Source organism: Phyllostomus hastatus, unplaced genomic scaffold (genome assembly GCF_019186645.2).
Source record: "Phyllostomus hastatus isolate PE091 unplaced genomic scaffold, TTU_PhHast_1.1 phas_scaffold_129, whole genome shotgun sequence".
In the NCBI taxonomy this organism is placed as follows: Eukaryota; Metazoa; Chordata; class Mammalia; order Chiroptera; family Phyllostomidae; genus Phyllostomus; species Phyllostomus hastatus.
In genome coordinates this window covers 6820025-6841248 of record NW_025334009.1, presented here as the reverse complement: position 1 = coordinate 6841248, position 21224 = coordinate 6820025, and the positions used below count along the sequence as shown (strand labels likewise).

At 56.4% G+C, this 21224-nt stretch overlaps 1 protein-coding gene across 1 annotated transcript in view; it reads right to left on the bottom strand.

Annotated features, from left to right (window-relative positions):
* SLC6A20 (solute carrier family 6 member 20) overlaps positions 1-17968 on the bottom strand; it is a 28848-nt gene extending 10880 nt beyond the window's left edge. The window contains exons 1-6 of the mRNA XM_045856494.1: positions 17722-17968; positions 5207-5347; positions 3339-3430; positions 2676-2903; positions 1800-1910; positions 433-674 (exon numbers count right to left, since the gene is read on the bottom strand). Coding sequence (XP_045712450.1) covers positions 433-674; positions 1800-1910; positions 2676-2903; positions 3339-3430; positions 5207-5347; positions 17722-17842 — 935 coding nt within the window. The 5' untranslated portion in view covers positions 17843-17968. The remainder of the gene's footprint in view (positions 1-432; positions 675-1799; positions 1911-2675; positions 2904-3338; positions 3431-5206; positions 5348-17721) is intronic.
* Positions 17969-21224: the final 3256 nt, after the last annotated feature.

Here is a 21224-nt window from a genome sequence, read left to right as displayed (position 1 = left end):
TCCCACGGAGCACGCACCTGGCCGGGGGGTGGGGGACGGACACGCTCCACATCCGTGCCATCCCACTGGGGGCCCGGGAGCCACGGGTACAACCACGAGTGCAACCGAGGAACTGACTTAAACCAAAGTTTAAATTTACACTGGTAAGCAGCCCCTCGGGGCTCGGGACACACTGTCCGTGGGGCAGTGAGCCTGCTGTGTGTGTCTTGTGTTCAGGTGGGGTTACAGCGAGTAGGTTCTGCCACCTCCGTGGCTCAGCAGAGAGCGTGCTTGGTTACTTTCGAGGCGGGGGAGACAGGGCCGAAGAAATTCGGCAAGGCTGCCGCCCTTTGCCCCCTACCCCTTGGCCCCTCGGTGCCCACCTCTTCCCTGGTGCCCCTTCAGCTCGGAGCTTTGGAGACCGGTCTCCCCCTTGAGGCCCGGGGCTCTTACTTGTTCAAGCAGCTCTCGTAGTTGAAGGTGGCCTTGAAGCCGTAGATGGAGAAGGTGACCACGCTGGCGAATATGGAGGTGGCGCTGTTGATGAGCGACACCACGACCGCGTGCCTCTGGCAGTTGCTGGAGGGCTCGTTGTAGCTGGCGAAGGCGATCAGGCTGCCGAACCCCAGGCCGAGCGAGAAGAAGATCTGGGTGGCCGCGTTGATCCAGGCCTTGGGGTTGGCCAGCTGCTCCACCTGGGGGGCCGGCAGGGACAGGGCCGGTGAACCCTGGCGGGGTCCCGAACACCCCGGCCAGGGGAGGGAGGGCCTTGCCCACAGGGCGCAGCCCACCGGCGCTCCCGGCCTCCTGCGGGTGCCGCCCCCCTTTCTCAGCAGATGAAGCTTGTCCCCCCTGCCCTGCCCTGTCCTGCGCTGTCCTGTCCTGTCCTGCACAGCCCTGTGCCCACAGGAGGCGTGCCGCTGGGAAGTGAGGTCAGAATCGCTTTAAAAGGGGTTGCGCTCCTGCCCGTGAGGCAGCAGCGCTGTGGCCTGGCGGTGGGCCCACGTGGTCCGGGGAGGGGGCTGCTAGCTCGGTCACTCTGTTTCCAGGGGCCGCATTCGCTCAGGGGAGAACCTGTCCTGCTCCCAAAGGCCTCGGTGGTCAGTGCTGGCTGGGGGAGGCTGCAAGGGGCCCAGGGAGCCCTGCAGGGTGTGGCCTTGCCCTGTAGGGAAGGCGGCGCCTGGAAGTGGCCAGTGGGAGGCCCAGGGAGTGGGGCTGCAGGCAGACAACTGAGCTCCCAGGTGGGAGGGAGGGGCTGGGGGGAGGCTGCGGCCTGGAGGCCACATATGGGGCTGGGTAGCAGCTGGTGGGGGCCGGACAGGACTGGGAGGGTGAGGGGACAAAAGACTCAATGCCTCAGCCCTGGCTGATGTGGCTTAATTGACTGGAGTGTTGTCCCCATGAACCAAAAGGTCGTGGGTTCGATTCCTGGTCAGGGCACATGCCTAGGTTGCGGGTTCGGTCCAACCAATGCTTCTCTCTCGCATTGATGGCTCTCTCCCTCTCTCCCTCTCTCCCTCTCTCCCTCCCTCCCTTTCTCTCTCTCTAACACCAGTGAGCGTGACCTTGGGTGAGGATTAAAGAGCAGAAGGTGGATGCCTGAGAAGTCAGACAGCTTGGGGGCCGTCCGTCCGGCTGGGGTGGTGGCTCTGCACCCACAGCCAATCCACACCCTCCGCCTGCCCGGGGCGCCTGCAGCAGACCCCCGGTCCAGGACCCCTTCCCCCTCTCCCTCGCCTTCCCCTCCCTCTCCCCACCCATTCTGGAAGATGGCAGGGTGAGTGGGGCGCGCTCAGGGACCCCCTCCCTCCAGCCGGTACCTTGGGGGTGAACATGTACGCCAGGCCGTTGGTGGCTCCGTGGAGCGTGAGGCCCCTGACGAGGTAGATGATGAGCACGCAGTAGGGCAGCGACGCCGTGAAATACACCACCTGTGGGCCCCCGAGGGCCGAGTCAGCCTCCCGGAGGCCCGGGGACCACGGGCCGTGTGGGCCCACAGCAGGGTCCCCGTGAGGCCCGCGGCGCTGGAGCGGGGCGGCGTTAAAGGAGCACCAGCCCAGCAGGGGCAGAAGGCACGGAGGAGGCACCACGGAGAAAAGGCTCATAAGCCGGCCCCGACGGGGCAGCAGGGCAGCTCCGCACGGGGGCTCTCAACCTGGGCTGCGCGTCGGAAGCACCTGGAGGGCTCTCGAAGCCCCCGGGCTCCCCCCCGCCGCCCCAGCTCAGGCTGCCCCCCACGCTGATTACTCCGGAGCCTCCTCCGGGGGTCGGACCCAGGCAGTGCAGCTGTAAAGCGCCCCAGGTGAGGCCGCCACGCGGCTGCTGTGAGACCGGGGCTAGGGTCTCTGGGAGATCTGTCTCTCCCCCTGTCCGGCCGCTTGCTGCTGCTCGGGCGGTGTGGGGCGGGGGCTGGCTGGTACAGCACTCGGCCCTCTGCGGGGTGGGGGGGGGTGGCAGGGGAGCCCCTGTGTTGAGATTTGGGGCTGTGACCCAAGCACCACTGGCCATCCTTACCGTCACCGAGCAGGTGACCTGTGCCAGCACACCACCCACGCCTGCCCCAGCCCAGCTTCTGCCCCTGGAGGGCGGCAGGCAGCCTGGTGGCTCTGCTGGCCCCTGCCCCCACCCCTCCCCGGGCACCGGCCCTGCCCCGCTGTGCCAGCCTTCCCCCCCCCGCCCCCGCTGTGCCAGCCCACCTTGCCGGTGGACGCGGTGCCCCGCAGGATGCACAGGTACACCATGAGCCAGGCCAGCACGAGGCACAGCGCCGGCTCCCACTGCACGCTGCCGCTCTCCTGGATGGACGGCGAGATGTTGAGGGTCTTCCGGTACCAGAAGTACTGCGTCGACGAGGCCAGCTCACACTCCTCGTCGTAGCCCGTGTGGTTGCCGTTCAGCGGGCAGCGAGACCACGGCAGGGGGTCCTGGGGGGCCGACACAACGTCACTCGGAGAGGCGAGGGCTGAGGCCAAAGGTCGGGGTGCAGGGGACGGGAGGTGGCCCTGGTGTGGGCGGGGCTCTTGGAACAGATGGGGGGGCGGTTCCCCAAACAGCAGGCAGCTGGAGCCCCCAGGGGCGCACAGGGACTCCGAGGGTTAGTCAGGGGCACGGGCGGGGCTTGGGAACAGGAGAGAGGCAGGGTGGGGTGGGCGAGGGGGCTTCCCACTCCTGACGGCCCCACTGGGGTTGGCCGAGGGCCTCCAGACTCCACTGGGGGCCCGAGAGACTGGCTACAGGGACAGTAAGGGCCAGACAGACCATCTGTGAGGACAGAAGGCTGACCCACACCTCCCCGCCTGTCCCGGCGGGCAGCCCTGCCCTCCTGCTGCTCCCGCCCGGCCCGGGACCCCCCGGCTCACCTGGAAGGAGTGGAACAGGTACCAGAAGGCCCAGGCGTTGATGACGTTGTAGTACATGGACAGGAAGAAGGAGACCACCACGCTGGCGACGCCTGTGCAGAGGCAGAGGGCGCTGACGAGGTCCTCCCTGCCCCCTGCCCCGTCCGCCTGGGCCCGGCGCCTGGCCGGGGCCCCTCCAAGGCACCCAGGACACCCACGCAGGGAGTGACCCCTTCCCCCGGGGTGGTGAAACCTCCCCAGCAGGTCGGTGAGCACTGCCCAGGGCTAGTCTGTCTCCCTGCCCCTGCCCCAACTCCTGGGACGCGAGGATGATGACAGTTTTTGGAGATCTCCGTGCAGCCGCTGCTCGAAGAACTGTATGCACGGTAGGTCCTCCCGACAATGCTGTGGAGTGGGCGTTATTACACTGCTGCCCCTCGCAGAGGAGGAAGCGGAGGCCCAGAGCTCGCCTGAGCGCCCCGACCCCCGCCGCCGCTGAGGCAGGCCTGGGATTCAAACCTCGAAGAAGCGAGAAGCCCTTTGTCGCGGCCCAGGGCCCCTGAGGCCAGACCCTACAGTTGCTCCCTCTCCCTGGTTCCCCTGAAGTTCGGCCAATCCCTGCCCTGTGGTGGCCGGGAGCAGGGGGTTGTCAGGAGCGTAAGGGACAGGCGGGGGGCTGACCCCCACCTGAAGAGGTCTGCAAGGACCTTGGGGCGGGAATGGGGAGAGGGGGGTGCAGCAGAGGGATAGTTGGCAATGGGGGGTGCTCTGGAGCCGGGCCACCCCCCTCTCCCACAGCCTCTGTGTGCACCTCTGCCAGCCCCACACTCAGGGGCGTTTGGTTAGGAGTTTGAGAGCGGCCCTGGTGTTGTGTTTACACCAGGGGATCAGCAGATGCTACGAGCCAGGCCTCCCCCGCCCACCCGGAGAGCCGGCTGTTACACATTCACCAGCACCCCCGGCTGGCACAACCATCTGGCCTGCTTTCTACCACACGGCAAGCGCCGCCTCGGAGAAGGCCCCCGGGATTGCTCACTCGGGCAGATCGCCAGCCACACGGCTCCCTGCTAAACATTAACGGCCACTCGAGAGAGGAGGCAGTGCGAGTTAGGAGATGATTTGCGAGGGCACGGGACCCATTTCTTCTGCACCTGAGACAAGTCACGTATGAGTTTATGCCCTCTCTGCCCCCGAAATGTCACTCTGCCTTCCTGTCTGGGGCGGGAGGGGTGGGCGGGACAGAGCATGGCCATCGCTGGTCAAAGTTCCTCCCGCCGGCAGTGGCGGCGGTAGCCCAGGAGTGTGAGGGGGAGAGGCTGGTTAACCGTGTCCCCGAGGTGCGCAGGACACCAGCTCCAGGGAGTCGCGGACAGGCAGGCTGTGGGGCTGCACCCCCTTACTGTCTGTGTGCCCTGCTTCCGTGTGACACCCCGACAGCCTCTCGGCGGCGAGAAGATGAGCTGAGCTTATGTGCATATACTGTGCAGGCCAGCGCCCGGCACACAGTAGGTGGCCACTGACAGGGGACGCCGTTATTAAGAGCCGGCAGGGGCCTGTCCCCAGAGTGCTTGTCAGCCTGGACACTGACTCACGGCTGCGTCCGGGCAGCTGGTTCCCCTCTACGGACAAGCCCCCTGGAGGCAGGAGGCGATGGGGTCTCAGGTCCCCACCGGGCCTCCCCCCTTTCTCCCTCTCCTGGGGCGGGAAACTAGCCCCTCTGGGCCCAGGCTCTAGGGCAGCCTCTCCTGGGCCGCTGTCCACCCCACTCGAGGGCTCTCTGCTGGGCCTTGTGCTTTCCCTTTGCCCCCACCCCCACCCGGGCTGCTCGGAACACAGGAAGGGGGTCTCCTGGGGCGGGGGGTGGGGGGGGACTGGAGGCACCCACGTACCGACACCGCTCAGGTAGGGGCTGATGCTCCGCCAGGCGCCGATGCTGCCCTGGCGCATGCGCTGTCCGACCGCCAGTTCCAGGTACAGGAGTGGCATTCCCTCCACGACGAGCATGACGAGGTAGGGCACCAGGAAACTCCCTGTGGGCCCCCAGAGCCGACAGTCAGGTCGTCACCAGTGGGCTGGACTCTGCAACCCACCCCACCCAGCCTCTCTGCCAGAGTCCATCCACCTTCCCACTTGTCCACGCATCCGTCCATCTTTCCACTCTCCCTCCACCCTTCCTCCTTCACACTCTTCCACCTTCCCGCTCATCCACCTTTCTGCCATGCCCCTCACCCATCCATCACTTATTCATCTACCCTCCCGCCCACCCCACCGTCATACTATCCATCCATCCTTCTGTCCTTTTACTTTTTTAAAAAATATTTTATTTTTAGAGAGGGGAAGGGAGGGAGAAAGAGAGGGAGAGAAACATCTATGTGTGGTTGCCTCTCATGCGCCCCCTACTGGGGACCTGGCCCACAACCTAGGCATGTGCCCTGACTGGGAATCAAACCTGTGACTCTTTGGTTTGCAGGATGGCAACTCAATCCACTGAGCCACACCAGCCTGGGCTAGCCTTTTCCTTTACTGCTCATCCGCCCATGTATTTCTTCAGGCGTCCTTCCATGGATGACATGCAGCCATGCGAGTGAAAATTTTTAACTACTCCCATTCTGGGTGATACACCAGCCCTGTCCTCAGCTCCTGGAGAGCCTCCCTCCACGCCCTGGTCGTCCCGGCCCCTCTGCCAGAAAGCCCCGCTCCCAGAGGAGAGACAGAATCGACACCACGTCACACTGCGGAGCACCTCGCGCCCTTCCTGTGTGTTTAGGGTGTATTTCCTTGTGTGTACGTATTTCATTTTTTGCCTGCACGTCCTCTGGGACTTAGATCCCCACTTCCTTAGGTTGTTTTCATTATCCACTCTAGTAAAATGAACTTAAGGGCTGGGCTAGCCACATTGTAACTGGATGCAGCTTTAAAAGAAGAGATCCATCATGTAGCACATAAAGCTTTTATTCTGCTAGTCTCCAGAGGAACACACAGGGAATAAACCTTCCCGAGGCTTCCAAACAAGCAAACAATTTGTCTCTCGTCCCATGCTTAGTATAATTTCCTAAGTGTGCAAACTCTGGAATCAAGACCCGAGTCTCTGTAAAACACGGTTAAATCAAAGAATAGAAATTAAGGCTGGACAGTCGTGGGTCCTGTTTCTTATCTGCCGTCCTGAACACTCAGCCAGGTGGGAGCTGAGCCGCTGCCGGGCCATGCCCCCTCCCTGCCCTGCAGAAAGGTGTCTCCGCACCTTCCCGGGCTCCTCTCCACAGTGATGAGTCCATCGGGGTCCCCCCCCTCTGGGGGTATCCCTGGCAGGAAAGGTTATGTTGGCACAACTGCTTGGAGCGACAGTGGTTATAAAAAAAGCTCATTTTCACCCAACGTGTTAAACAATAACCACGAGAGGCCTGGCAAGGTCCACGAAAGGTTTGTCCCTTTGACAGGGCCCGCCTGATGGCCCCCTGCCCGATGGCCCCCTGCCCGATGGCCCACACCCGCGGGAGGCTGGAAGTCCCGGGCCTGGTGCCAGGCGGGGGCGTGGGGCTCTGCTGTCCTGCCCCTCAGTAATTTCTGCCTCCTCTCCCACCCCCCCAACCACCCAAACAAACCCACAGTTCTGGTGGATTTGCTCTGCAGTCTTTTTCTTTTTTCCCCAACAACCAGAACATGTGGACTTCCATATGCAGAGAAAACGAACTTCAACTCCTGTCTCACACTGTGTACCAAATACTCCCCCCCGTGCATCATAAGTTTGTATGGACAACTCAAAACCATAAAACTTCTAGAAGGAAACACAGGAGAAAACCCTTCAGACCTCCCGTTAGTCGACAGTAAAATGTGCCGTAGAGACGACGTCAGAAGCGTCATCTGCAAAAGAAGGTGTTGATAGATCGGACTTCCGCTTACCCTTCTGCCCCGTGAGAGGCAGCGGGAGGAGACAGAGAAGTCAAGCTACAGGTTGGCAGAAGTACCTGCAAACACACATCTGATGGAAACTCTGTATCCAGAGCAGACAAAGGACTCTCAAAACTCAGTAAGAAGAAAAAAAAAGAACCTGGTGAAAAAAATGCCCCCAAAATTTTGGAGCAGGCATGTCGCCAAAGAAAACAGATGAATGGCAGACCGGCCCGTGAAAAGATGCTCAGCATCAGCGTACATGAAGAAAATGCAAACTCCGGCCACAGGGAGACGCTGCTGCGCACCCCGTGAGAACGGCCATCCTGGGGGGGAAGGGGTGGGAGCGGGGCTGGGACCGCCCTTCCAGTTGCCGGGGGTGTGGTGGGGCTGTGGGTGTGGGTGTGGATGGAAGTGGGGAATGGGGGTTGGGGGTGCTGCCCGATTCACGAATCACTTGGTAACGCCAATTGGATCTCCGAAAAACAGAAGGGCGGAGGACACCGAGTGCTGGCGAGGCTTGGGAGGACTCCCAAAGTGCTGGTGGAAGCGTGAAAAGCTGCAGCCGCGCGGCGGAGCAGTTCGGGGGTTTCTTACGGAGGTGAGCGTGCGCCTGCTATGCACCGAAGCCATCGCAGTCTCGGGTGTTTGCTCTAGAGAGACGGGCACTCACGTGCACACAAAGCCCATTCCCGGATGTTCGCGGCAGCTCTACTCAGAGCTGTCAAAAACGGGAAGCGACCTTCGGCGGCTGCACGGATAATAAACACGCCCGCCCGTCCGCACACGGAATGCTACTCAGCAACCGAAAGGAACAGGACCACCGAAGCTCCCAAGGACACCGGAGCCGCTCGGAGGCATCACGCCAGGTGGAAGGTGCCGGAATCATGAGCCCACGCACTGCGGGACTCCTTGCACAGGACATTCTGGAGAAGGCGACACTGTGGGGTGTCGTCTGGTAGCTCTGCTTCTACCAGAAGCTCATCTGAGGTGGGGGGGCGCTGGGACTGGCTCTGAGGGGCACCCTGGTGTGACGGTCACCCAGCTGGACGCATCCGTCGGCACTCCCAGAACTGGACACCGAAAGGGGGTCCAGCAGAAAGTTCTTCTGCAGGTAAGTATATGTCAATAAAAAGTATTTGCCTTGCAATCAACTTGAAACAAGTCCACTAACCACCTCTCACTCATGGGGCTGTGCCCCAGACTCCTTGTATGTAAGAATCCGGGTACTGGCCCTGCTCAAGGAGACCCTGGCGTCGGGGCGAGGCCGGAGAAGGGCGCGGGAGATCAAACACGGCCGCAGTCAGTGAAGCCGCTTCCAGGCAAAGGTGGAGCCCAGTTCCCACCTGTGACCGTGCGCTGGCGCGGACTTGCTTTGTCCAGTGGGATGTGGGGACAAGGGTGCCACGGTGGGTCCAGAGTCCAGGCCTCGGGATGCCTTGTAACTTTGTCTTCATTCTCCCGGAACAGGGTCCTGAGACCCCCTTGCATGGAACCTGGTCCAGGCAACCTCGGGCCTGAGCCACGTGAAGGAAACCCGAGGGCCCCGCCAACCCGGCACCAACTGCCCACGTGGGCGGGGGGAGGGGGCCGGCCAGACAAGTGGAGAAGTGTGCGGCCCACCCAAGCACTGTGAGAAATAACTAATTTTCATTTTGGCCACTATTTTTTTTTTGTTTCATAACACTTCACTGTGTATTTCCTAGAAATGAGGACATTTTCTGACATAGTACCAGTGCAATCAGCAAGATAAAAAAAAAATTGACGCTGAGCCCTGGCTGGGTTGCTCAGTTGGTTAGAGCGTCACCGTCATCCCAAAACACCAAGATGCAGGTTCAATCCCCGGTCAGAGCACATATAAGACTCAACCAATGAATGCATCAATGAGCGGAACAACCAATGCATCTCTCTCTCTCAGATCAATAAAAAGTAATAGATCAATACATAATAAGTCAGTAACATAAGTCAATAAAAATAATGCTGACGCAGGACTATTCTTTTATCTGCAAACCTTTGAACTTTGGCTTTGTGTCTGTATAGGGCAAGTCCCTATCGGTTTGCACCTCCCTCAGAAAGGAGGAGCCGTCCTCAGAAAGGCGGCTCTGGACCTCCAGGGCGCTGCAGACCGAGACAAAGGACCCGTGTGCGACGGTCTGGCAGCGCCGCCGAATTGGCGCAAGCCCAGGCGTGCCGGCGCCTCGAGTTGAGGCGGCTGCAGCTATGGAGCTGTGTTCTCCTCCCGCAGAACACTTTGCAGCTGGGGAGAGGGGGGGTGGTGATCACTGACGTGTCAAAAGGAAGGGAGACTGGGATTGCCCATCGGCTAGGGTGGCTTTGGTTTCATAGATCTTGCTGGTAAGAATTCTTCAAAATTGGCGGGCGGCCATGCATCCCATGCTGTCAAGGTGGAACCCACGGGCAGTGGACCAGGGCAAATTCAGAAATGGATTTGTGCCCATCAGCTGAAGTACCTGGGTGTCCCTAAGTATGGGGGGTCTGGTCTACATGATAAAAATGGAAAAAGTGGCAGGTTTATCACAGCGGACTGCTTTGGGAGTGACCTTCAGAAAATATATGAAGCACGTGCCACAAGTTTGTCTTGGAAAATTGTCTTGCAGCTTAAGACATCTGGATAGTCATATGCAGTCTGTCCAGAAAGGATCCAACCACATTCTATGAAAAGTAGAGACATTGACTGAAGAAGACACAAGACACATGGTACACAGGACAATGACGCCTCTGTCCCCTTCAGAGTCAGCACCTTGGGACCTCACGTAGTTCTCCCGGCGTCCCTTCCACTGTTCAGAGTGCTCTTGGGGAAATCTGTTCGCTGGTAGCGGTTTGGGATCGTGTCCTCAGCAACTGCTGCACGATGTTCCTTCCATTCCGGTTGCAGAAGCCAAGGAATGAATTTTCTCACGACACACTTCATGACAAAGTCCTGTGTCAACATCCCCAGATGAGCTTCCAGTTCTCGCACTGTCACTGACCTGTGTTGACTGCGGCCCGTACATGTTCACCATTCTCAGGGGTTCTGCTTGTTGCAGGCCTTCCCGAACATGGATCCCTTTCAACAGACTCTCAACCATCTTTGAAGCATTCGTGCCACACTTGTATTTGCGCTGCACTCATTGCATCGTCCCCGAAAGCCTCCTGAATCTTCTGAGTAGTTCCCATGGAGGAATTTTCAAGATCAACACAAAATCTGATGCAGATTTGTTACTACACTCACTCAGTCATTTTGAATGTGACGGCCACACAGTACACACGCTCACTGAGTAGCATCTACCATCCCCACTGCCTAGCACAGTGAGGTTGTCACTGTCCACACATGCTCATTCCAGTCCACTCTCCTTGGCTGCCAGGTTACCTCAATGTCACGCAAACCATTCTTGTTATAGTAACAATGGCTGGACTTTTTCCGGACAGGCCTGGTATTCACAAGCGGGTGTATATACACGGATAGATCAAGGCCTCGAATCTTCTTCTGAGCTGCAAGCTCCCTGACCTGGTGTACCCGACAGATCACGTGGCCTTGCTTATTGGTGCTGCCCAGAAGGAATTCATACAGAATACGAGGAAGACCCCAGACAATGTCACGGAGGGCCTGTGGCATTCGCCAGCACCGATGCGCACAAGGGGCCAGCCCCATCCAGACATGGCGACTTGGAAATACTTGGTGACGCTATGGCCCAATGGCCTCGTGGCCGCCTTCCGTGGGAGAATAATTTGAAAGACGCTCTCTATGTCAGAGACTCGAAAATGAGACCCAGAGAAAGTCCTGCAGGTTTGAGGGACAAGCTTCTTCCTGAGAGAAACAAGCCAGAGGACATTGCCGAGTACGTGGAAACGGTGAAGGGACCAGACGCTGACGAGACACCTCTTTCTCGAGGTTCCCGGGACACCCCTTGCAAGGACTAACATCTACAGGAAGGAAGGAGAATGGCAGACTGGCCCTTGGCGTTTCGGGGAACGGAGGTCTGGAAGCGAAAACTGTACCGAGGACGCAGAGAAGAGACGCTGAGAAAAGCACAGGCGCTGGCATGGACGATGAGGATGCTCAGGTGCTCGTCCCGGAGGGAGGGAGGGAGGGAGGGAGCGGGCCCAGGAGCCACTCTCGGGCTGTGAACCGGTGGTTCCTGCCTTCCTCCCATTGTGTTTCTTCTTTTGCTATTGTAAGTGTTTTCATGTGAGGCTGTGGGTGGGGGAAACAGGGAAATACCTATGTCTTTGAAAAACAAATGTTTCCTTAAAATAAGTACTTTTCATTAATTATTAAAGGCTAACCTATACAATTTCGAAGTCTGTAGGTTGTATATGCTCTGTAAGCTGTCCCGCGCTGTGTCTGAATCTCTGGACACGCACAGAAAAATCACTGTGATGTGCACTTTCCCCGAGTGCATAGGAAATGTTTGACCAAGCCCTTCCTTTTAAGGAAACATGACATTTAAAATAAAGGGGTGTTTTCACCGGATACAAATACATAATTTGTGGTGGCCATTAAAAAAAAAAAAAGAAAGGACCACTCTGAGGCATCAGAGCAAAGGTCTTCCTCTGAAACAGATTGGCTGTGAGAAACAGAAGGAATGGGTAGAAAATGTCTCGAACTTGAGCTCTCAGAGTCAAGGGGACGCTGTGTTTGCAGAACAGCACCAGGCAGTGATGAAGGAAGGAGAAATCAAGAAGAAAAAGGATGAAATGAAGAGGAGGAATATGATGGTTCATCTGAAGCCGGGGGAGGCAGTCCGGGAAATGAAAAGGACGCCCCTGAGAAGTGAGCCCGCAGCCCAGAGGCCGAGGGCAGGGGGGTGCAGTCGATCAGAGACCAGATGCAGCGTGCACAGGAGGCCCGAGAACGTTCTCGCGGGAACGAGGACCGAGGAGAGGAGGGCACCGCGTCTACGGGGCTGGCGCGGGAGCGGCACTGCCGACACCTCCCAGTGTGGGCGCGGGAAGGGCTCTCTAGCCCCGGGTAAAAGTGTTGAAAACGGATTTCGTACTCGGACACACAGCTCACAAAGTTTTCGGGTAAAAACTGCACACAATGTCATATAAACCAACGTGATGTGTTATTGATATAGGATACTTAGGAATGAGTAAAAAATAAGTCTGGCTGCAGAATTCTCTGTTACAACTAAAAATCTGAAATATCTTCACAGGACAGAGTAACGTCTGTAGGGTTTTGAGTAAACATGACTTTGACTCCTTCACGTGGGAAAGATACTCTGAGATGTGCTTAGAAAGGGAACCGCCCATTCGGTAGTCCTGAGAAAGGAGCCGGCAGATAAACCGTAGTCAATCAGTGACGAATTAAAATGAAGAGCTTAAAAATGAAGAACTAACTAGTGGCAAACCCACTAAACAGGGTACTTGTAAAAATAACCGCGTTAATATCATTACAAAGTAACCCAAATGAGAAAGGTAATCCTCGAATGGGAAGGCAGGCACGTGTAATATCCAGAAGTAGAACAGTCACCACTGTGGGGCTGAACCATCGTCACGGAAAACGGGGGAGGACGGGAACAAGGCTTAAACTTGCACAGCAGTTTTCAACTTTCAATCTTGGTGCTGATGGTTAGAGCAAACACGCACACTTTTCCTTTAGAAGTGAGGTGAACTACTGGTGGACTAGAAATGGGATTTATACCTTTGAAATCACTCGAGGACAAAAAAAAAGCAAAGGAGACATATACTTCGTTTTGTAAAAAGAGCAAAATAAAACCCAGTAAGAAGACGACGATAAGGCAGCCCAAACATGATGGAAAATAGCAGCAAACATAACATAATAAATGTCAATAGAGCACATTCTTCCACTAAAATATCATAGTCATTGGGGTTGTAACCATGCGACACTGTACATGACATCAAGTTCCCCACTGGAGAAGGGGGAAATACGTTTTGTTACATCTGTGAAGGGAATATTATGGAGCTAAGTCCATATTTTCAAATAATATTAAATGACCTTGGAAATGATAACCAGTTAAGTAAAAAAAAAAAAAGCAAGACAATTACATATAAAGGATGGTTCTAATTTTTTGAAAGCCAAAAATGCATTGACAGTCATTTTCTTTGGGTACTGAAATTTGGGGGTGATTTTGCATTTTCTTTCTTCGTTGCCTTTTATTTGTATTTCTCTGTTTTCTAAATTTTCTACCATGAAGATGTATTCCTTTTGTAACCCCCAAACACACACTAAATTGGTCATTCCAGAGCATGAGGCTACTTATTTTCCTAATGATCACAGCCAGCGCCTTACCTGTGTGTGAAACCCAAGAATCTCTCTGGAAGAGAAATCCCTTGTGTGTGTGGAACTGATCCCCGCAAGCCCTGCTGTCCCTCTCCAGCTCTTGGAGACCCACAAAGAGACAAATCGGAGTCGGCCACGTTCAGGGGGACGTTGACTCAGGCTTCCACACTCCTCCCCTCCCTCCACGTATGGCCTTCGTCCTCCTGGTGTGGCCCCACTGCAGGTGGGCGCTGCTGGCCCGGCGGGCCGTGGCCCCGCTCGGGTGCCTGGCTGGCTCCCATGAGCTCACTAGAGCCGGCTGTGCCCCCCTCTTCCCAGCCCCACACCCCGGGACATGACTTGGCTAGTCTGCCATTGGCCATTGTGGAAGTATTTACACCATGGTAATCAGCAAATGCTAGAAATTAGGGCCTCCTCCTCCTCCACCAAAAACCGGTTTGTTTGACACGTGTAAAGTGTCACCCCACTGCCTGGTGTCCAGCAGCTGGTGCCTGGGAGGGGGCGACCTCTAAAGTGTGGTCCATGGCCCAGTGGCTTTGACTGGCATCACTAAGGAGCTTGTGGGAAGCTCAGAATCCTGCCCTCCTGCGGGTGGGTATCTCAGCGAGAACCCCTGGGGGTGGGGCCCAGCAGTTCACCAAGACCTGAGGCTAGAGAGGAGCGGCAGGGGCTCTGGGTGGGAGGGGGACACCCAGGCTTAGAGTGTCATTGTCCTGTGGCACGATCGGGTAGCCTTTGATTTTCCCCTCTTTATGGTTCAAATATCACATAGAGAAAAGTTAGGGGTAAAAAAAATCCGTATTTCCAGCAGCCACACAACTGTTCTTACTTGTCCATGTCTCTCCCACGACTTGAATTAGTGCTTAATAGAAAAGCCGGCCCCTGGCACGTTTTTTCCCTGTGTATCAGTATGCAGCACATTTGCATCCTGAAGTCCTGCCGAACCACTTAGACTTTGGCATGATCGCTAAGCCCTGCTGACTTTTTCGAGAAGAGATTTTGTGCGGTTCCTTCAGCGGCCCTTCCCCCCGCCTCCAGCCGGCATGCTGTACAGAGGTGGCGGGTATCTGGCATGTAATCTGCAGCATTAACATTCCTCACGCTGAGCCTGGCCCGCAGAGTGGGAAGAAACAAGCCTCCTGGACGCGGGCGCGGGCAGAGCCCGGTGGAAAGGGGCACAAGCCCCTAATCCGTTTTATTCTGGGAAGTATTTCGGCACCGCCTGGCTCTGCTCTGCGGTTTATCAATAGCCCTTTGTTGACTGGGGGTGGGAGGGTCTTTGCGCCACTGGGAAGGAAGTTACACTCCCCTCTGGAGCCCTTTACGGTGTGGTTGGCTTACCCTTGAGCTTTAGGTAAAGCATGAGTCTGAAAACCGCCTGGGTCTGGGGGACGAGGTAAATCACTTATGCACAGGCGACACTATCAGCGGCAAAAAGGCTCAGGAACACCACGGGCATCCCCACCTCACGCCCTGCACGGTTTTTCAGAACAAACCCGGCTCGGGCATCCAACAAATACTCATCTGCACCTCCTCCGACCCAGCCACTGTGCAGAGACGGGCCAGTGGGGGACAGAGAAACTCGAGAACAGCATGTAGGCCCGCACTGCGAAAGGTGACAGTGAGGGAGAGGCCTGGCCTGGGGACACCTGGCGGGGGGAGGGGGAGTGGGGCTGCTCCAGGAGGAATCTTGGGGGGCAGAGTGGGCGTGCCCCACGAAAAGCTGTTCTACGTGGCTGGGGGCGGGGTTAGAAGATGAGTGACAGGAAATGAGGTGGATATCAGGGCAGGTGTGATGTGGTCAAGTCCTCGCTGAACCGGATAAAGCCACTTGGTCATTATTCTATAGACACTTAAGGCCGAGAGGGTGGTGTGCACCCAGCCAATATCTGTCCAGCCCCCATCCATCCATTCACTCCCCATGCATCCATCCATCCGTCCGTTCATCCATCAACCATCATCCATCTACCCACCCATCTGTCCATCCATCCATCTTTCTAGCTGCCTACCAGCTGAATATACCCTACACCAGGCACAAGATTGTTTTTCTGTCGTTTTCTGGAGTCCTCAAGTCTTGAGGTTCCCACAGCAACTCCTTACATCAGGGGTCTCAAACTCATTTTCACCGGGGGGCCCCATCAGCCTCCCGGTGGTTGCCTTCAAAGGGCCGAATGACACTTTAGGACTGTATACAACAAGTAACTGCTCCTTAGCTAGGGGCAAGGAGCTTGGCGCTGCCGCCGGGTGGAAACAAGGTGGCGGGCCGGATAAAACAGGGTGGAGGGCCGGATGAAACAAAGTGGAGGGCCGGATGCGGCCCGCGGGCCTTGCGTTTGCCCCCTGCGCCTTACATCTATCCCACTGCAGAGCGGCTCGGCCCTGCCTGCGCCCCCCTGCGGACTGCTCAGGAGAGGGCGTTGTGAGAAACGAGGAATGACGTCGTCACGTGACAGCGAGACGCACCTGGTGGACGCTGGGAAAGAGGAAAGGCGGCGCGGCTAGGTGTGCTGACACAGGACGGCGAGGAAATGGCAAGCCCACAAATAAACATGTCAAAAGGCAGTGATGAAACTGTTACAGCAAATGGCAACCCACGGCCTCCCATAATTTTGATGTAGTTATGCCCTTAAAATAAAAAGATTAAGAATGCACTATTTAAAAAAAACTGTGGATTAACCTTTTTGTTTTGTTTTGTTTTGAGCTGGTGGGGGAAGAGAGGGAGAGCAGTGGTTTAGGTCTTAATCTTCTTAAATGGGTTCAGTTTTGTAAATACACTCTAGTGAACATCTTTCATTGTCCTTTCTGGTGAGACAAATTCACGCAGAGTATAGAAGACATCACACACACACACACACACACACACACACACACTACAAGGTAAACAACAACCACCCACATAACTATTTGCGGACACTTTAGTATAGTTCTTTCACTCTCTTGTCTCTGCCTGCTTTCAATTGAGATCATTCATTTTATTCGGCACTGACTGTGGCTTTCCCTCCCCCCACGTGACATAGGCAATGAGAACATACATGACATCTTTTTGAAAACACAGCCTTAGTGGCGAGGAAGTTTCCGTGTTTACTGAACCAGAATCCCTTTGAGTGGAAGGCTTAGGAGGTTTCCATTGCTTTGCTTTTATTAAAAGATGGAGACCACCCTTTTATCGTCTACCTTCTGTCAGAACTCTCATTACTTCCTTTAGGTAGAATTTTAGAAATGGAACAATGAAGAAAAACATTTTTTTTTTTTTGTAATGTGGAGACTTCGACCCCTCCGCCTTCTAAAAAGGCACCTGGCCTCCGTGGGGCTCTCTGGCCTGCCACGGACGGCGTCTCCCGCTCTCTGAGCACGAGCTGTGTGTCGCTGTCCGGCTGTCTAGTGAGCGAGCGTGCTGCCATGATGCTTCAGGGAGAAATTTGTGTTTAAAAAAAAAAAGGCAGAAATAGAATGAATGAATCGCCATCCTGCTTCTCTTTGGTTCCAAACCAAATCCATCATTTTCTAAGAAATCTAAAAGAAATAGCTCCAGCCCTGAGAGCGGTGTGGTTCACTTGGTGGGGCAAGGTCCCGCAGAGCGAGAGGTCGCCAGGGGGATTCCAGGTCAGGGCACCTGCCTGGGCTGCGGGTTCGGTCCTGGGTCAGGGTGCATGTGAGAGGCAACAGATGGACGTTTCTCTCAGACTTCGATGTTTCTCTCCCTCCCTCCCTTCCTCTCTCTGTAAAAGGAAAGAAGGAAGGAAGGAAAAAAAGGAAGAAATAAAGAAGAGAGAGGAAGGAAGAAGGAAGGAAGGAAGGGCAAGCTCAAGATCCTTTTATCCGAGTTTCTAATCCCGCTGCCAAGAATCTAAGTTTCACATGTAAAGTAGTGGAACCAGTTCCTGTTGAACTAGTGAGTGTCACACTCACTGGTATTCAGACCATTGCCATCTCTCCCCCAAATAGTGTCCCCCGCGCCTCCTAGAGCCACAGCCTGGCCAACAAGGTGTGGTGGGGGGGCTTGGCCGCCCCTGGGAAGGGGCTGGGGTTGCCGAAGGCGTGGGGGGCGGCTTTGGACGGGGCTCCGGGTGTGACCTGAGATGCCCCGGGTCCGACCGCCGGCCCTGCAAACCGGCGATCGCACTAACACGCTCCCAGCCTCGGTTTACTGGGGTGGAATGGGGGACGCGTCCCAGCGCGCACCCCCGGGAGCGTCGGGGCTGAGCGCCGTTCAGCACGGAGTGCGCACCGGCGCCGGCCCCGCCGCGGACGCGCGGAGCCCGCACTCACCTCCGCCGTACATCTGGCACAGGTAGGGGAAGCGCCACACATTGCCCAGGCCCACGGCGTACGAGATGCAGGCGAACACGAACTGCAGCGGGTTGGCCCACAGCGGCCGCGCTTTCTCCATGGCCCCCAGCTCGCGCGCTGGCTTCCCGCCGCGGCGCCCGCACGTCTGTTTCGGTGCGCGGCCGCCAGGAGCGCCGTCCTGCCCGGGCTCAGCTTGGGGGTGGCCAGCGCCGCAGACGCCCGGCCGCTTTTTAATTGCTAATCTCATTAACGGCGCGCCCGTCGGAGGGGCAAGGCTGGTAAATGGATGACGGCGAGCCCCACCCCGCCCCGCCTAGCTCCCGGGCAGGGCAGGGCAGGGCCGGCGGCAGCTGGCGGGATAGAGGGCGGCGCCCGGTCCCCTCGGGCTCGAAGTCGGGGCCTGTGGACGAGTGAGCCGTGGGCTCCTTGGAGTGGTCAGGCTCCCTCAGCCACCCGCGCATCATTTATTGAGGGCCCACTGCGCGCCAGGCGTTGGGGACAGGGCTGTGAACCTGCCTGCAGCTGACGTTCTAGTAGAGGGACTGGATAAAATGTCCCATTTTCAACGGTTATGGACCCAGGAACGGACGATTTCATCGGGTTCATTGTAGACCCCATGTAACACCGCGAGAAGCAAGGCAGGCAACTGAGGCAAAGCAAGGGGGGGTAGCGGCTTCAGAGGTGGGCGGGGCCGGCCCGGGAGGGCTTCCCGGAGGAGACGTGACTTTTGCTCAGGGACAGGAAGCAAGCAAAGGCCCGCGGCCCTGCAGTAATGCGGGGTCTGTCTGGCTTCGGTCTCCGCGGTGCCGCTGACTTCTCGGAGCCTCTGTTTCCGCACCCCTCATGGGAACAAACTTCACCCCTTCCCAAGGGCTCACGTGAGAACAGATGGGTAACTTAGCTACTCGGCACATAGTAAGTGCTCAGTAAAGGGGCCATGATTGTAAGTCCCTAGTAGGCTGCAGGAATCCATGTGCGATACACTATATAACACTTTGGACACTTTGGATGACACACTTTGGACAGGGCCTGGTCCGCGGTAAGAGCCAAGAACCTGCCTGGTAAGCAAATATGTACATACACCCCATTAAAAAGAAGTGAGAAGCCAAGTTGCTAGGGGAAGTCTTCCTTGAAGCCAAAGTGAAATCGCCACTTTGGGACAGTCCCTCGCTGGGCTTTCCTTGGAGTTCCTGCTTGGCTGGTGGCAGAGGGGAAGGGGGGCGTGGTGGGGAAGGTAGAGGCTCCTCAGACACATTGCTTGCCCTCGCACTTTCTACCTCCAGAAAAGCATAGCAGAAAAACCCAGCAATCCAGCAGGAGAAACTGTTGATTTTTTAAAAACTCTGGATTCTAGAGTGTTTTGTTTTTTTTTTACCCCTTGTCTTCTTCCCTGAAGGAACCCTGGTTTATATTGCTATAGGTTAGGTTTCAGCTGCTCTGACCTTTGCGTGAATGGACTCAGATGGTGTGTGTCCCTTCCGTGCCTGGCTTCATCTGTGGGGCTCGGTCATGTCCCTCCCGGTGTGCCGCTGCAGGCTGCTCCTGCTCACGGCTACGCAGTGCTCCGCAGCGTGGGTGCACTCTGGTCTCTGACTCGTGGATGTCCGTGTCGTCTCCAGTGTGGGGTTCTGATGAATGGAGTGGCAATGACATTCTGGCGCACGTCGTGGCTGGGCCATTCTGGGTCACGTGTGCCTGTGCCGGCCACAGTGGGTGCTGCCCAGCTGTTTCGAGAGAGGTTGTACCAGTTCACACTCCCACGGGGTTTGGTTTCTTTGCATCCTCACTGACTCGTCATTCTGCGTTGAAAGGCCTCCCCAGTCTCGCGCCTGCAACCTGTATAATTTTGTTAACCAGTGTCCCCGCAGTACCTTCAAGAAAAAAAGAACAAGTTCCACTCAGTGTAGGCAGTTAGACAGACGTGAGCAGAGAAAACACAGTGGGCCAGTTTCGGGAGGTCCCCAGGGCGGAGGGCCCTGGACGCCCTGGGCCGTGAGCAAAACTGGGAAGACGAGGCCCTCACCCCTCGGGTGACCTTTCCTCCCCTAGCTTATCGTGGATCGTGCATTTTGAACCCTCTGCATTTTTCTCCCTAAAGATAACATCTAGGCCTCCGCGGTATTTCAGCTCGAGGCCCAGAAATGCAGTGAAACCGGACAAGTGAAGCCACAGCTGCCTCAGGACCAGCTGCTCTGACTAACGACCCTGGCGCCAGCTAGTGGGTGGAGACCAGGGCCCGGAGAGAGCACAGCTGGAACACTGATGAGGATCTCCTGAGATCCTCCCTCGAGAGCGCCCCTGAGATCCTGCCCGTACGACACTCCCAGGGACCCCACGAGACTTGCAACCAGGGGAGCAGCGGGCAGCGGCAGCTCGTCCCAGGCTTAGCCCTTGAGCCTGTCTCCGGGACCCCCTTTCCTCCGACTTCCCAGTGAGCCCCAGCGGCCCCGCCTGGGCCCTCCTGTGGCTCCTTCTGTCCCAGGCCCTTCCTGGTTTCACTGTCCCAGCTTTATAGCAAACGTCCTTCTGACCGTGCTTTTGCCATGGCCGACAAATGGTTGCTATACTGTACTTATCTCTTGACTGAAACCTTTCCTTTGCAGACATAGATGGCTCACTGTGGCTTTGAATTCTATTTTTTTTAACGTGCATATATTTTATTTTTTCATTATTTGTACCATATATTTTGCATTACCATGTATCCCCCTTGTACCTTCTTCCACCTCCATGCAACCCCTGCCCCCCCCAATCACCACACCGTTGTCTGTGTCCAGAGTCCTTCTTTTTCTCTTTTGCAATCTGCCCGCCATCCTCCCCTCAACCCAGAGGGCAGCTGCCAGCCTGCTCTCTGTCTATGAACCTGTTTCTGGTTTGCGTGTTAGTTCAGTGTGTTCATTAGATTCCACGTAGGAGTGAGATCACATGGTATTGTCTTTCTCTGACCGGCTTATTTCACTTAGCATAGTGTTCTCCAGGTCCATCCATGCTGTTGCAAAGGGTAAAATTTTCTTCTTTTTTTTTTATGGCCGAGTAGTATCCCATTGTATAAATGTCCCATAGTTCTTTTATCCACTCATCCACTGGGGGACCCTTGGACTGCTTCCAAATCTTGGCTATTGTAAATAATGCTGCAATGGACACAGGGGTGCAAATATTCTTTCATTAGCGTTCCGGGTTTCTTTGGATGAATTCCAAGAAATGGAATCGCTGGGTCGTAAGGCAGATGCATTTTTATTTTTTTGAGGTAACTCCACGCTGTTTTCCACAGCGGCTGCACCAGTCTGCATTCCCACCGACAGTGCACGAGGGCTCCCCTGTCTCCACACCCTCCCCAGAGCTTGCTGCTTGTTGATTCATTGATGATAGCCATGGTGAGGGGATATCCTAGTGTAGTTTTAATTTGCATGTCTCTGGCGATTAGTGACGCTGAGCATCCTCTCATGTCCGTTGGCCAGCTCTATGCCCCTCCCCCGATGCCGGGA